Source organism: Artemia sp. Qi Xiang Cuo, chromosome 12 (assembly GCF_049724085.1).
Source record: "Artemia sp. Qi Xiang Cuo chromosome 12, ASM4972408v1, whole genome shotgun sequence".
Classification (NCBI taxonomy): domain Eukaryota; kingdom Metazoa; phylum Arthropoda; class Branchiopoda; order Anostraca; family Artemiidae; genus Artemia; species Artemia sp. Qi Xiang Cuo.
The window spans coordinates 52114079-52131631 of NC_142805.1; the positions used below are offsets into that span (position 1 = coordinate 52114079).

Genomic DNA, 17553 nt, shown 5'->3' on the forward strand with positions numbered 1-17553 from the left:
AGCTCTGGAAATGTCAACACTACCAGAAAAAATGCTCGTTTAGAGGCTGTAGATGTTTTCTTCTCATACGAAACTTGTTGCTTGTTTTGCATCAGGGAGTAATAAAAAATCAGGGAGTAATAAAAAAGCCTCTCTTAAGCTTATCAATGTAGAAACGTTTTCCCGCAGTGAATCTATTGTGTTGAAAGCAAATCTCCTTTGACGCACATTGCCAGAAGTATTCAGCAGAGTTAGTGGGATTGATCTAATGGCAGCTGAGGCAAAATACTAAACAAAATGCATTGACAAATTTATGGCTACAAAGCCAAAATGTGATAATTTGCCTGATTTGAACAACACACTATTCAACCAGTTCCTAGAGGGGATTGAGTCCAAGGAAGGGAGAATATACCACATTTCAGATTTGAAAGAAAAGCTCAGCAAGGTTTTGATTGAAAATGGACTTGTTTGGCAGAAGCATAGAGTGTGTTGGCCTAAGAGAAATTTTAACAGACATTTTGGAAACCAGCTTATTAAGTTGGTTGAATCTCAAAAGGGCAAATTTTATCATAGGCAGCGCGCTAGCGCTACCTAAGTAAAGAACGATGTGGGCACAATGTGTTTTTTTTGTTTTTTTTCCGTACCCGGGCACTTCGTATCGAAGGAGTTGTCGTAAAAACTTTGAAAAGGGCTCATTCGACTGGAAATTGGAGTGGCTAGTGCCCTTTTTAATAGTGGAAAGTGATTGGAGGGCAAATAGCTCCCCCCCCCCCCCCTCGCCCATCATTCCTCCAAACACGTCCAATCAAAATTTTGAGATAGCCATTTTGCTCGGCGTAGTTGATTTCCAGATAAAAATATCTTTTTGAGGAGGACACTTCCCTACAACCCTCGGGGCAAGGGTTTTAAGTTATGCCCTGGGGGTATATAAGGATTTTTATAGAAGGCGTTGTCGTAGAAACTTCAAGAAAGGCTCATTCGATTGGAAATTCAAAGGGCTAGTACCCTTTTCTAATAGTCGAAAATAATTGGAGGGCAACTAGCCCCCCCAATCCCATCATTCCCCCAAACACATCCAATCAAAATTTTGAGATAGCCATTTTGTTCAGCGTACTTGATTTCCAGACAGAAAATATGTTTTCCAGGAGAACAATCCCCCAAAAACCTTGAGGCAGGGTTGTAAGTTATGCTCTGGGTGCATATGAGGTTTTTATTGAAGTAGTTGTCGTAGAAACATCAAAACAGGCTCATTCAATTGGAAATTTGAAGGGCTAGTACTATTTTTAATAGTCGAAAGTGATTCGAGTGCAACTAGCCAAACCCCCCCCCCCCTTACGCCCTTCATCCCCCAAATACATCCAATCAAAATTTTGAGACAGCCATTTTGTTCAGCGTAGTTGATTTCCAGATAGAAAATATGTTTTTGAGGAGGACACTCGCCCACTTCCCTCAAGGTAAGAGTTTTAAGTTATGTCCTGGGAGTCTATAAGATTTTTAAAGAAGGAGTAGTTGTAAAAACTTCCATAAGAGCTCATTCACCTGGAAATTCAAAGGGATACGGCCCTGTTTATTAGTCGAAAGCGATTGGAGGGCACCTCGCCCCCCCCCCACACCCCACATTCCCCCCCACACAACCCATAAAAATTTTGAGATAGCCATTTTGTTCAGGGTAGTTGATTTCCAGATAGAAAATATCTTTTTGAGGAGGATGCTTCCCTACAACCCTCGGGGCTAGGGTTTTAAGTTATGCCCTGGGGGAATATAAGGTTTTTATAGAAGGCGTTGTCGTAGAAACTTCAAGAAAGGCTCATTCGATTGGAAATTCAAAGGGCTAGTACCCTTTTCAATAGTCGAAAGTGATTGGAGGGCAACTAGCCCCCCAACGCCAATCATTCCCCCAAAAACATCCAATCAAAATTTCGAGAAGCCATTTTGTTCAGCGTACTGGATTTCCCGATAGAAAATATGTTTTCGAGGAGGACACTCCCCAACAACCCTCAGGGCAAGGGTTTTAAGTTATGCCCTGGGGGCATATAAGGTTTTTATAGAAGACGTTGTCGTAGAAACTTCAAAACAGGCTCATTGGTTTCGAATATCTACGGATTAGTGCAATTTTTTACGTTTAAAAGCGCTTGGAGGGCAACTAGCCCCCCCCCCCACGCCCATCATTTCCCAAAACACATCCAATCAAAAATTTGAGATAGCCATTTCGTTCAGCGTAGTTGTTTTCCAGATAGAAAATATGTTTTTGAGGAGGATACTCCCCCACAAACCTCAGGGCAAGGGTTTTAAGTTATGCCCTGGGGGCATATGAGGTTTTTATATAAGGCGTTGTCGTAGAAACTTCAAAACAGGCTCATTCGATTGTAAATTGAAAGGGCTAGTACCCTTTTTGATGGTCGAAAGTGATTCGAGTGCAACTAGCCTCCCCCCCTCATGCCCTTCATCCCCCCAAACATATCCAATCAAAATTTGAAGATAGCAATTATGTTCAAAGTTATTGATTTCCAGATAAAGAATTCGTTTTTTAGGAGGAAACTCCCCTAACTCCCTCAGGTCAAGGGTTTTAAGTCTTTCCCTTGAGAAATATCAGGTTTTTTATAGAAGGCGTTGCCATAGAAACTTCGATAATAGTTTATTCTCTTTGATTTTCAAAGTGCTAGGGCCCTTTTTATTAGTCGAAAGTTATTGGAGGGAAACTGGGCCCCTTCCACACCCACAGTCCCCCAAACACAGCTGATAAGAACTTTGAGATATCCATTTTGTTCAGGGTAGTTGATTTCCAGATAGAAAACATATTTTTAAGGAGGACACTCACCCACAACCCTCAGGGCAAGGATTATAAGTTATGCCCTGGGGGCATATAAGGTTTATAATCCAATATAAGGTTGCACTGTGATAATGCTAATTCCCAATAAGGCATCTCAGCAGTATCCCAAGAACGACTGAGTGTATTATGCTCAAACGTTCGGGGCTTCTGCTCTTAAAATTTAACCAAATCCAAATAGCGTAAGTGTATCCAAGCTATCAAAGAAAGTAAACAGATCTTTTTTGCGATTGGTATCAAGTTTTCCATTACAGTATCAAGTTTTCCATTACAGGTCAACTAGAGGAGTTATGAAACTAAATTAAACAGTACTATTTGTGTCCAGATTTTTAAAAGGGTGTATGCTGTTAAAAATTGCTGAAAAGATTTCTCCAGCATAAAAATGGCAGATCAAACTATAATCTTAAAAAACGTCAAAGGAATTATACTAGTATTTCCTATTCTTCTGAAAAGACTCTGACAACATAAAACGAAGATAAATTAATTAAAAAAACTTTTTCCACACAACACGTTTTTCAGAGAAAAATAAAGAACTCCATTAAACAAAAAATGAGCAAAACTAAAATCAAATAATATGCCAAGCGTGAAACTACCACAAATCAGCATTGATAAATAAATGAAACCCAAAACGAACAGAAATTACAACAATTAACCGAGTCAAACTCAAAACGAGCAGAAATTAACATAATTTGGGCGCAAAACCCCTATGTCTTCCCAAGGCCAGAAAAAAATTTGCACTTTACTGAAAAAATATAAAAGTTTTTACTTTTATAACTTTAATAAATCAAATAATATTAACATTTTGATTACTAAATATCAGTATATGTATATTAAACTGACAATGCACATTCACTGCTCTGATTCGAATGAGACCCTGATGTACTTGGACAATCCCCTGAATTAGTGACATCAAGTGATGATGAACTTGGTGGCAGTTTGTACATTGGCATGCCAAATGATGACAAAGAAAGTGAACGTAGAACTTCACCAAGGTTTTTGCAGTCTTCAGGGCCAACAAGTTATGGTCCTAGTAGACTAAGTGATATATTTGAGATGGAGGAAAGAAAATGCTTCTTTTATTTAATGACTAAAGCCAAGACTCAATTAGTAGAAAGTGTGAAGAAATTCAGAGAAAGCAAAGGTAGCATTGATTTGAGAGGAGCATCAGTTATATCGACACAAATGACACAGACATTGTTGTCCTTTTGCTGTATCATTATAAGTTTTTCTGGGATACCACTCAAATAGTGAAGAATGGAAGGTTTTTGTCCAATTCCGTGAATATTTAGTGCCTATACATCAACTTTGCAAAAATTTGCCAAACGATCTAGTGTTTTCCATCTACCTTCTTCATGCACTTTCTGGTTGTGATACAGTTGGTTTTATGTTCTCCTAAGGAAAAGAGTGGTGGTTAAGGCTGTCGAGAAATGGGGATTGCTGGAACAGATTGCTCTGCTTGTGAAAGAGATAGAGAGGCTGTATATGGTAAAGATCCATACCTCTTTACCTCTCTTGGTGACTTGAGAGTACATTTATACCCTCCAAAGTGGGAGCTCAAATATTTGCCGCCATCTGATGCTGTTTTTGAGTGCCATGCTAAGCGTGCTTATCTCCAGTTAGACATTTTTTTTTTACAAGCAAATTGACCAAAGCCTCAGTTTCTAGATCCCTAACAGTTTGGGTGGACTTTCCAGGAGGGTGAGGTTAGGCCAGTTGTGTCCACTCTTAACGCATTCCCAAATGGCGTGGCCTCTGAAAACTGCTTGTGCAAGTGCTGTACAAAACATTGTTAATGTGCAGGAAATAGACTATGTGATTTACTTAGTGGTTGTGGTGGGAAATGTTTCTTTTATGCTCTATAATTGAAAATGTGTTTGTTAATAAATGCATAATACGAAATAGCTACCAGTTGCTATTAGAAGTAGTCAAAGAATTACTTTCGATTACTCGCCAAATAGTGGAATGTCAGTTTTTTTTTCTTATGAATGAAAAGAACAAAATTAAAATTTTCAAGGTCATCAGCATTACGTAGTACTCTGGTATCGATTACAATAGGCTGCGTGATCATTGTTGACACTTTTTGCAAAATATATTGTTTTAAGAGAAAAAAAGTGATTTTTCCTAATTTAGAAGACTAGCCCCCCCCCCCGCCTGAGTATACAACGCTTATATTCTTAATCAGCGCTATCTATTACCCCGTTTTCCGTCGTCAAGCCTTCTGCTGCTCACTAACCACCAACTAGTCACATTTTCAGCAAGTGGCTCCCTGACTAAATCTTCAAAATAAAGTCTGACAAAGACTGAGCAGAAACGAGCAAAGTCTTGATTGCGTGCAAAACAAGCCGAAGGAAGAATCTAAGCCCCCGGCCTCTCCACCACTGCGAGGTCGGACAACAGGGGCTGAACGCCCAATCTAGTCAAGGTAGGCCCAAAAAAAAGTTTAACCTCTCTGCGAAGGTGGAAAGTATGATCATTGCCAGAAGAAAGCAAAGGCTATATGCAAGGGCCAAAGGCTCGAACGAGCAGAGGGAAAGGAAAAAATTCCAGCGACCCCTGCATATACTTAAAACTCACCGCAGCTCCAAGCCAACTGAGGCTAACACAGCTACGTACGCTCATCCTCTATCCCAATCTATTAAAAGTCTCCCTCTTTACACCCTTCCAAGAAGCTCCTATTTCCGTTAAGTCTTTCTTTACGACATCCTCCCACCAAAAGCACGGACATCCTGCTTACCGTTTAGCCCTAGACGATTGGCCAAAAAGGACAATCTTTCGCAATGTATCACCCTTCATCCGCAGAATGAGCCCTAGCCATCTCAACGTTTCTCTCATTATAGCCCAAGAAAGTGGGATTGAACCACACTGTTTGTCGAGCCTACTGTTTGAAATACTGTCAGTCAGTTGAGAACCCAAAACAATCCGTAGGCAATTTCTCTGGAAAGCATCTAATAAACCTTCCTCCGTTTTTCGGAGTACTATGTTTCAGAACCATATTTAACCACTGTCATAACTGTAGCTTCCTCTATTCTAATATTGGTTCGCAGACTTATCTTTAAATTCTTTGTGCCTTTTTTCAACTGTGAAAAAACACCCTGAGCCTTGGCTATTCTACTTCCAACATCTTTAAGGCACCCACTGTCTTTATTAATAATACTATCAAGGTAAGTGAAGCTGTCCACTTGATGGATGTTCGTTACCTAACGTTACCGTTTCAACTTCACTTATTCCTAGCCTTAGCGACTCAGTCTTCTTAACATGAAATTTCAAACCTATTCTAGCACCCTAAACTCGCAAAACCTCTAAAAGTTCATTCATTTTACTCACACTTTCATCTAGGATGCTCAAGCCATCAGCGTAATCTAAGCCCAGGAAAGTTTTACTTCCCCATTTGATTACGTGTTCTCCCATTACCTTTTCTGTGCTCCGTAAGACAAAGTTCATCAAAATGATCCATATAAATCGTGATAGAACAAAACCCTGCTTAACTCCTGATTTAATATATGGAGTGGCAAACATAGAGTAGCAGGTCAACTCATCCGCTAGCACTAAAGGCTAGACCTCTTACCAGAGGTGAGGCAAAGGCCCTATGCAAGGGCTGAACATTCGAGGAAACGGAGGGTGGGGACAAAAAGCCGACATAGCCGACTTTTTGCAAGACATGGCAGATTCGTTAAATAGGATAAAAGAATCCTTAAACTCTTTAAAGAATCAGACGCTTGAGCGTTGTTGAAGGCTATAAGCGGATGCCAAAGGTACGAGCGAATGAAGAGAGAGGCGGCAAAAGTTAGGCCATGAGGCCTCGTCATGGTTTAAAACAATTTCATTTAATTTCTACATTATTTTTGGGTTTAGGGCCTTGGGCATCCACTGGCTGCCTTGAAATATTTTATCGATCCATTAAAGATCATTTCAAATTTCGAAAAATTTCCAATTGTAGGTATTAGCGTAATTTTCTATTTTCTACTAATCTAATTATTTTCCACAAAGAATAACCATTTTGTAAGGTCCAGAAATCTAGCATATAACTGAGAGATAAATTGTGGCTGGTGAAGAAGAACATCTTCCTCTTCAGGGCTTCTCCCCTTTTTTAAGATTCGTGGCGGCAGCACTTAATAATTAGCCACTTATCTATTGATTTTTGTTATTGGCAGTTTAATCCTAAGGAAATGCTACGTTCCAAACTCACATGCCTACACACCTAGGGGATTAACCCATTAGAAAACCCGGGCAAAAAAGCTTTAAAATGGTCTAACATCGCTGGAATTCCTTCTGTGTAGTGGTTTGTCTAGTGATTCTGAATCACTACCTCATGCTAACTTAGGTCAAAATATCGGTAAAAATACATAAAGAAACTATGGAATGAGTTATATTTCTGGTGGGTGGCAGATTTGCTTAATTCTAACGTCAACCATACCCTACTTACCAACTTCTGTTTATTTTACGAATCCATCTATACAGCCCATGTTTAGTGTGAATGAAATTTACTAAATTATTTACTAAGATGTTTGCCACCGACAAGAAAATGACTCATGAAGGTGGCTTCAAATACGGTTATTTGGTATCTATAGTAGTCTAAGGTATTTCAATGAGAGTTTGTTCCACGTGCGAGGTGATCATCGTATGTAGTTGCAAAGCTGATCATGTAGATTGCTAGAGTAGTCAACATATGTAAAGACCTCTGAAACATTGTTACTGTTGCTTGATTTTACAAGCGTTCCGTTGGACTAATACGAGTCTTTGATGTCAAGATAGAGTTGGATGAATTCCCTCGTTCTACCCTTTGTTGTAGCCATTAAAAAAAAAAGTACATATTCCGTGTAAAACAGCATACAGAACAAAGGTATGTGTGATTTCCAGTAAAGGATCGGTGGTCTGTTATTTATCACGTTTGTAATATTTCAAAAGGCGGTATGTTACAGAGCATAAATTCTGCAAATGAGCGAAAAACTGCGAACTTCGCATTTTTTTCAACTATCGTTAACAAGTAGCTGTTCGTACAAAAAGGGTTCTTGTTAAGACTGCAAAATAAAGGAACTTATTTTAGTGCAAATTATAAAAACCGAAAATTCGAATTATTTACAGCGAAATGAGACACACGGAAAACGTCAGCGACAAATCTCGTTTCGACGAAAAAAAATAACAAATAGCACTATTTAAATTCCCACAACTAATCGTTTATTACCGTTAAATATTTTACCGTTCTTTTATCATTTCCTTTCCTCTCTTAGCTTCATATGTCGTTAATTCGACACTGAGTAAAGTTATATTAGTTTAAAAAAAATTCTACCTCCTCTAGCTTTTGGATGTAATAAGGTAGGGTGGGATCAACTCCCTCGTTCTCGGCGTCATCATTAACATAGAAGAGCATAAAGTTCTTGAACTTCTCTTTGGAAAGGGATACATCCACATCCGTTCCCCAGACAACGAGGCTTCCTTGTGAAACAGCTTGTTGTGTTTCAGCCCGTTCACCAATAGTTGGCAAATCCTAAAACAGAAAATATAGATGTACTGGAACCAAACTAAGCTTTTCCATGGCACTACTTTACTCCCAATATGTTTTCTTCTTAGTTTTCCATGTAGTCTAAAATATGCCTCTTGAATTTTAAGACTCAAGAGAGCAATCGTAGAGAACAAATTAACGATTTGGAACAAAAACAAGAACTTTTTTTCCAATCAATATTTAGTTCTTGCCATTTTCAAACGTCTTTTTAAAACTTTGTCGTCTCGGTGACATAGACTCAGAAGCTAGGAGAAGTTATGGTCGAAGGAAGTGTTTTTTCAACTAGGTACGGCACTTTCTATTTCTTGTTTTTACTATCCTTTTACTTTATCTTTTAATTTTTATCCATTACATTTTTTACGTTTACATTTTCCTTTTTTTAGTTTTTTAACCATTCTTTTTATCTCTTTCTTTTTTCACTATTCCATTATTTGATATGATAAGATCTATGTATACTTCTGTACATAATTAATGTCAAATATTCGTTAGGTCCTTATATACCTTCATCAAAGGTCAAAATATGCATTTATAAGAAATGAGTAAATCCCACAAAGAAAGAAAAAACACTTTTCAATGAGATTTTCCACAATTTCCGATTTAAAAACAAAACTAAGCAGAGATAGAATGGATTTTAAGCTTTGTTTATACACTACAAGTTTTTGTTCAGTTAAACTATCCTTTTCACGAAGAGCCTAACCTTTTTTACATTTTTATCGATAACATTAGGCCATGAAAAAACTTGTCTTCCCGTGAAAAAACGGTAATTTTTACGAAAAAGCTAAACGAAAACATGCATGCCAACAAAGTCTTAGATCACATTTCTACACTCTTTTATAGCTTGTCTTTAATGAAAATTACGGCCGATGTTAAACTTAATTTCCCCAAAAATAAAGATCTTCTTTATTAATTTCAATCTGATTATTGTGTAAGCCACTGCAGCTAATTATTTTCACAGTTTCTGACAGAAATCTTAATGGATATAATTATTATCAGTACTCAAATATTGTGGAGTGTTATTCTTTTTCACTCGATATTTTCAAAACAAAAGCATTGAAATAAATCCTTTTTGACATAAAAGGCGGAGGTGGGGTACATTTTCTTTTCGTAATGAGTATTTCCGAACTTATTTTGACAAGGCTGCCCTCAATTTATCTTATGACTGAGGGGGGCGCTGCTGAGGGTGGTGAAGTTGATACAGTATGGGACAAATTTTTTCGGGAAAGCAAAAACATGGTACCTGAATAAAAAATACGAGATAAATATTCAAAGGAGTTTTGACCTTTGAAGATTTGTACCTCAGAGAATACTGAAAATTCACTGATCACAAAAGACAACAAACCAGTCCATCTACGAAATAGACACGACAACCTCTAGTGACTGACACCATAAGAGTTGTACAGTGGAGATATTTGGGGCAGGTCCTCCGTATGCACGACCATAGACTCCAAAAGCTGCTCCACCATTGGCAACCCCCTTGAAGTCATAGCCAGGGAAGACCCAGAAATAAACTTTGTCAGATCTATCAAAGTCATTTGAACAACCTGCACACCTCTGGTCAACCGGAATGGGAGGACGACGACACTGCAGCAGCAAAGCTGGCACTAGATGTTCTATGTGTCTTTAGAGGCACAGGAACTTAAAGTGAGGTAGGGAGAGGGGATGCAGAAGGCAACTTCAAATTTAGAGCTTGGAATTTTTCTCTGGCCTCTATAGAAGAGTTTACATTACGTTTTTTCGCTTTCTTTTTATGCATATCGTTCAACAGGCTCTCTGGCTAGAGGGTGATAAACAACTGAAATATAAACTGCGACAGATGTTGAGAAATAGCAAAGGTAACAGAGTTGGGTCACTATCGAGAGAAGATATGACTCACATAATCTTTGATACATTGATTTATGTGAAATTCCAGGGCTAAAACTATAGCAAGTTTGATTTCCTGCCATTATAGATTTTACAGCCAAGCGGATGATTCACTGGAGGCAAAAAAAATCAACACTTTGGCGTCGTAAGACACCCCGTTCCCCTGCGTGCAGGCTCTGATCTGTGTAGGCTATACTTTTGGTTTTGGTGGTATGGAGTAGACCCCGGCGCCGCGCCGATGAGGGAAGACCGGCGGCGGCGGGGCAAAAAACAGCACGCCACGCCGCCGGTAAGACGCCGATGGCGGACCGCCGGTAAAATGTCGGACGCGCGCCGCCGGCACGATCAATGTTGACCACAAACATTAATGTTTTCATCAGTCTTTCTCAAATCACAACTTCAATTTACAACAGATTCGAGCCTATTCATGAGTTCAAAATTCACAAGTCGCTGGCTGGAAACTGGTCTTCTTCGTTATTCATGAAGAGAAGTAGAAATCTGGTAGAAACGAAATGGCTATGGCGTTTCAGAACCCTTGCATAATATGAGTAGTTGAAGTATCTATTAGCTATGTATTCCTAACATAAATAATTATCAAAAATAGTAGTTTTTTTCATCGAGCGTTACTGCATACAAAACTTTGAATATAACTTTGAACTTAGAAGCTTAATTTTTTCATAATGCCCTTTGCCTATATCTGTTTTGTCAAATTTAAAACATTTGAAATGGGCGACTTTGATATTGATTGTTTTTTTACTCTTTTGGATTCCTAAGAAGCCTTCTTGCATTAAAAACTGGTTTTTAATTACAATTTTTAAAAATGAATTTTAAAGTTTTTTTTTGGCTTCTTTATATAATATATGTCATGTAGTCTAAGGCTGAACTGCTGCTTTTTTAGCGCTTTTGGCTGCTCTTTTGGATATCATTTATTTTTTCTTTTGGGGTTCATTCCAAATTATAAACTGATAAATACCTAATATCAGTCAAATTATAAACTGTAACTAAAAGGAGTAAATTTATCAAATTGAAAAATACATGATGAACACTTCACATGAGAACACTTCAATTACAATGACACAAAAAACACTTAATAGTTTATTGGTTATGAAGAAAAATGAAGTGCCAGCTATTTTCTTAGGTAGAAAATGAAAAGCTCGTTCATTTTAAGTGTAATTAAATGAAATAATATGCAGACTGAAGTAGCTCCAGGAAGATGTTGAAATGTTCATCCTAGTTCGTCACTTTTAATCAAAGCAAAATGTTAGGACACTTAGTATCAGTTATTGAGTTTAAGCTTTGATTTCCAAATGCTCACAAGAATTACCAAATTTAAGAAAGTCTCAACAATAAGTCACCTGTGGTCAAAATACTTAGACTCCTCTTTGACCCCCACCCAGGCTCAAAGCTTTTGCTATGGCCATTTCTATGGAATCTCCAAAGAGTTTCTTTTTAAAATAGCTTTCAAGCTTAGTTAGGGGTATTTAGACTTTTGTGCTTTTCTTCAAAGCTTTGAAAAAAGTGTTATAATATTCCAAATGTTATATTTGTGCATATTTTTGGTAATCATTTGTGGGGTGATCGAATTTTTTAAATCACTGTAGACACGTAAGAACGTTGCAACATCTAGTACCCTGAGGTCATACGAATGTCAAAGACTCCTCCTTGAACCTCCCAAATTGAAAGCTTTTATGATGACCTGGCCTTTTAATGTAACTTGGGCACTGGACCAAGGGCGCCATTGTTACTCGAGAGCAACGTTAGGCGGGGATGTCGATATCGCTTTCGTCACACCAATTCGTTTTAGTGTGAATCTGCCTGGTACATATGAATGAATTTTTTTAAAGTAAACCCGTTTCATCAACAGGAAAAAAAAACCGGATTGGACGCATATGTCCCTTTCCCTTTGGACGATAAAACCATGCAAGTGCTGTATCAAGTATAACTCACGAAAATCTTGTTAATTTTGTCAACTTTTCAACTTTTTGGCATCCCTCCTTTCAATAAAAAAAAAATCAAGGCAATATCACTTAAATGTAATAACTCCCTATGCCCCCCCTGAATACCATCTTGATAGGATACCGTCTCTGCTTTAAATTAAAAATAATAATTAAGTTATTGGCATCCCTGCTTTAAAAAAAATTCAGTTATTATCATTTAAATATGATACCTCAAAACCCCCCACCCCTCTGGATACCCCCTTGATAGGATGCCGTCTCTGCTTTAAATTAAAAAAAAATTAACTTTTTTGGATCCCTGCTTTCAATAAATAAAATTTCGAGCTATTATCATTTAAATATAATACCTCCCTACCCCTCCCCCTCTGGATACCACCTTGATAGGATACCGTCTCAGCTTTCATTAGAAAAATAATTTTCTGAATAATTAACAAGGTCACTATATGGTTCAAACAAACACGCAAAACAACGTTAAACAGCTTAGTGTTCCTTGAAAAAAAAATTGAGGGTATGAGTAAAGGGGTACAAAGACAACAACACAATGTCGAAAATATTCAGATATACCTCAAATTATTGGAAAAATGAGTGATAGATTCGCCATGGCATTCCATAAGATCCAAAGAAACGAATTAAAAGGGAGCACACACAAAAGCCAAATAAGGCCAGTAGTCTATGAGAAATCGCAAAATACGCAAGACAATGAACAAGTCCTAATGGGGGGCCCTGGTTCTATCAATATACTCCAATGATTTTCCGGGGAATTTTAAATCCCTTTCTTACGTCCACTCTGAAATGAAAAAAATTACTCTCTTTTTGGCCTCTCCGCTTCCAATAAAAAAAAATGAGCTATTATCATTTAAAAATGATAGTCCCCTGTTCCCCTCCTTTAATGGCAACGATGCACAATTTATTTATGAATATATTTTTGGGGTAACTTCCGGTTTAATCTTTAATTCCCCAACCTTGTACATAGCTTAGTCTATACCTAAATTTTGTCTCAACCAAAGGCTGTTTTTTTTTTGGGGGGGGGGGGGAAAATGTTCCGGAAAGAAGATTGTATTTTCTATCAGGCGTTCAATAATTGAGTATTAAACAATAAGAAAATCTTATCTAAAAACAGCAAAAAAATAAATCTTCAAACTTACAATTCAGCTGTAGAAACAATCAGTCGGTTGTCAATTTCAAAATCCAACAAAAGGCTGAAGCTGTGTAGTAGAGAATACGTTCTATAATTCTATTCAACTTGAAAATAAAATTCTTGACAACGAATGATGTAACAAATAGCGATTGGGAAACTGCATTCGAAATTAGTTAAACTCATTTCATAAAGATGATACTTTTTGTGTCAATATATGAAGAACTGTGTATATTGCAATATATGCAATATATTGGTTTTTATGCAAAGTAACAAAAGAGACAACAATTAATGAACAAGAGAGCAGTGAAGAATTATGGTATACAAAGTAATATTTGGCAGGGAAAGTCACTGGTGATAAATCACTAGGGGTGGCACCGTGATTGCGTGATTTTTGGGGATTCGGGGAACCAAATTTTTTTTCGGGGTGACGCATAGATTTTCGAGGAAATACCCGAAAATTCGGGGATAGTGGAAGCTCTGCTTGATTTCTAATCAGGAAAATCAAAATACTAAACCACACGAGAAGGAAAAGCTCCAATTTTGCGGTTGACGCAATAAAGAATTGCCGTAAAAATAATTTAAAGTCGACCGAACGCCGCCGCCTCTGCCGGCGGTGGCGTGCCTGCGGCGCGCTGGTGGCCTTACGACACTTCGGCGGCGTTCGACCGGGCCTCTTGTCGGCGGCGTTCGGTCGATCCGCCGGCGCGGCGCCGGGGTCTAGTATGGAGTTCAACTGGTAAGTAATGAGGCTCAAACCATTAGATCGTTTGTGTACATTTTGGGAGTCTTACTAGCAAATAAAACACATACTGATTCCAATTATTTCAATGCTCAAGTGAAGAGGGGTCATAATAATACAATTCTTTGGGTGTCGAGAGTAATCATAGGGTTAAATAATCATCAACTCGTCGTTTTTTTTGTCTTTTTTTTACATCCGTCCAACTTACAGCTTAGTTTATAGAATTTTCTATAATATTTGTAAATAAAGGCACTGGCTATTTTATCCTACAAAAAAAAGGTAAGAGTGTTCAAAATCAAATTACTCAGTAGAAACGCCATAAAAATTAAACAGCTAAGAAAATGACCGACATTTGCTCAGTCTTCGATCAGAAGACATAAACTTCAAGTCAGTAAAAAAAAAAATAATATTTACAGACCTCTCAAATCATCAGTTTTAAGATGCATCTATCAGTCAGTGACTCAGTGTAGAACCCTCAAATGTAAACACAATCGGAACCTATGTTTTCATTCAATTTATTTCTGCATTCAACAACGTGTGCGGTAAAAAATTCATTCTGAAACATTGACGGACAGGCGACAGACACTTTCAAGATAAACAAATCCTCATCGATTAGCACACTCCTTATTCTATCAAGTAAATATAAGACAATTTGAAATTAAAGCGCATAGGACACAGTGAGGCCTGTGTCGAAGTTTTGAAACTGTCATTCACAACCTGCTGCCAGAAAGTCTCCAAGAGAGGATAAAGAGCATTATCATAAGCCTTTTGTGCCTTTCTGAGAAAGTAAAGCTGGCTTATAAGGTCGTATAGCATATAAACTGTCACGAATAGCGACTTAAAGGCAAACTACTTACAAATTAACTAATAAATTATTATTATTATTTATAATATTTATTATTTTATATTATTTATAATATTTTTTTTATTATTATTATTTATAATATTATTATTATTATTATATATATAATATTATTTATAATTAATAATAGAAATATTATTCTTATCTACAGAAAAATAGATGAAAAACAGATTATGTCAAAGGAATTGAGAACAGAGACGGTTTTAGGGGGAAGCAGAGGGGACACTTGCCCCGGGCGCAGAAATTTTAACGGCGCAAAGTTTCAAATAAATAATATTCGATTATAATTATTTTGTATGTTTTGAAATTTTATTTTTATTGAATAAAATTTTATTCCTTGGAAATAAAAGCAAGTAGACCGAATTTAATTAATTTTAATGTTGTTCGAATTGATTGTGCAACACGGAGATGAAGGGGTCGTTGCTAATGTAAGAGTTGTCTATCAAATATTATTTGCTATTGCTGTGTCGGTGGCCAGGATTGAGCTGCCGTTTAATATATTAACGTACCTCAGATCGAATATGGGCCAGGAGCGACTAAATAATTTAGCATTAATGAGCATAGAACGCAAAAATTAGAAGCAAACAATTGGAACGAGATAATTGATCATTTTTCAGAGGCTAAAGCAAGAAAAGTTAGACTGAAATAAATGGAAATTTTTTTAATAATGAAAATTTTGCTAAAACTAGGCCTGGAAATTTTTGGGACAGAGGGGGGCGCTTATCAAAATTTTGCCCCAGGCGCAAGAGAGGCCGGGCTCGACACTGATTGAGAATTTTTTCTAATATTATAAATAAGTTTCCACCGCACTATATGTCAGAAAATAAGCTTCTGACTTATAGACCAGCTAGCATAAAAACTATGACGAACACTGACCTTAAGGTAAAATAAATTTATCTGATGCTGTCACATTTGATTTTCTTCATTTCTGAGAGTTAAACTACTCAGAGCTTTATTACCAGCTATTCAGTCAACGCAAGCGCGTTGACTTAGTAAAGAGTCTCCTGTGTATCTTTTTTCCCCGATAAATTTGTATCGAATAGATGGTTGAAGAAACGTAGGAGTGATGTGACTTGTGTCCTGGTCTCTCTTTGCTTCTTAAATCTTTTTTTATGATATCTTCTTTTATTAAAGGGCCTTATAACCACTATTGTTAAAATTCAATTACCCTCCAAAGACAAAGAGTATATTATGATTCAACGTTAAATGTCTATGTTCGGTATACGCACCTTTCTTTTCTTATAAGATATTCATCTCAAAAAATAATTATCAGAAGTTCTGAAGAGCCGAATTCAAATTTCGGGGCCAAAAATCAAAACAGAATAAAAACATAAAAAAACTTTAAAAACAACAATACACTTAAAGCTGGCCACGGTTCATTTATTGACCATTGACCGTATATAAAATGTATGTATGTATACGAGTCGTAACACGTCAAAAGAATAAAAACAAGTAAAAAGCTAGATAAAATATATATAAAAAATTTAATGAAAACACATTTTTACTCAATCTAAACACATTTGTTACTATCAAAAGGATTAAGGAGGAATTCTAGAATTTTTATCAATATTATTTATTTTTAACTTACTTAACTTTAGGTGTTTAGAATCTGAACAAAATCAACCACAGAATGATTTCGTCTTTCTAAAACCCGTGTTGGTTGTTTTAATAATTATGAATTTAGACTTAATTCATAATTATGAATTTATAATTATGAAGATTAAACTACACACTATATGAATGAGTAATGAGAACCACTTAAAGAACACTAAACATAAAAAAAATTGAGTCGCCAACCTATTTTATCCACTACAGTCGATTTAGAGATACTACTCTAAAGATAGTATCTGACATTTCCTAACTTCTGAAATAATTGCCAAAGACCGTCTGCTAAGCTGCTCTGAATGTTCTGCTCTGGAGAGTTCGTAGGCAAACGTATGTTCAGTTACACTTTTGTCAATTACACTTTTGTTCAATTACACTTTTAAACTTACACCTTTTGTCGGAGTATATCAGAATGTTGGATAATATTGTTGTCGTGTGTTGTTTGCTCTTGTTTAGTTGAAAGTAAGTTTTGTTTGATCCTCTTTTTCCCCCTTTTCCCCTTATTAGTGCGTTCAGTGATTTGCTTTCAAAGCCCCTGTCTGTCCTATTTAGCAAGATTGTAAAATCTGGACATTGGATAATCCAAAGATATGGAAAGAGGGGTTCTTAACTAATTTACAAGAGAAATATGGAAGGCCTGGTTTTGAAGGTGTTTGTTCTATCTTCCTCAATTTTGTATTCTTTAAACTGTTGATCTATATTACCCTGCTGATCCTCCATTTGAGGACAGCTTAGAAACAGTTGTTGGTAATAGAACTGCGAAAATGTCAAATATGACCTTTAGGTGTGACAGCAATGATATAATCTCGAAGCTAAATGACTAAGTTGTGTTTTCAGGCATTGGGTTTGAAGCGTGTTTAATCAGGTTCGACAAAAATTGTTTTCAGGTCCTCCGTGTTCAACCTAGCCAAATTTTAAAGCGTTTTCATCTTACAAGTTACAAGCTTGTTGAACACGGGTTCTTCAAAATTGTAACACGTCAGAGTAGCATGATTGAACACGGGTTCTGAACAGCACCCAAATCCATGTTGAATACGGCACTCAAAACGATAATCTGCACAACCCATGTCGAACTCCATTTTGGATAT

General features: G+C 36.9%; 2 protein-coding genes across 2 annotated transcripts in view; one reads left to right on the forward strand and one right to left on the reverse strand.

Moving 5' to 3' along the window:
* Window positions 1–17553, reverse strand: part of LOC148946260 (DNA replication licensing factor MCM4-like) — a 149950-nt gene that overhangs the window by 117777 nt on the left and 14620 nt on the right. The window contains exon 3 of the mRNA XM_089097893.1: window positions 8094–8291. Within this exon, the coding sequence (XP_088954019.1) occupies window positions 8094–8291 (198 nt within the window). The remainder of the gene's footprint in view (window positions 1–8093; window positions 8292–17553) is intronic.
* On the forward strand, window positions 293–4054 carry LOC148946261 (uncharacterized). The gene is made up of 2 exons (XM_089098200.1): window positions 293–563; window positions 3678–4054. The coding sequence occupies exons 1-2, from the start codon at window positions 293–295 to the stop codon at window positions 4052–4054; spliced, it is 648 nt and encodes a 215-aa protein (XP_088954326.1).

Bases quoted from the DNA above. Each gene is read 5' to 3' on its own strand.
- LOC148946261 (XM_089098200.1), top strand. From the start codon at position 293: ATGGCTACAAAGCCAAAATGTGATAATTTGCCTGATTTGAACAACACA. The intron at 564-3,677 runs GCGCTACCTAAG...GATTCGAATGAG, and splicing joins TTATCATAGGCAGCGCGCTA to ACCCTGATGTACTTGGACAA.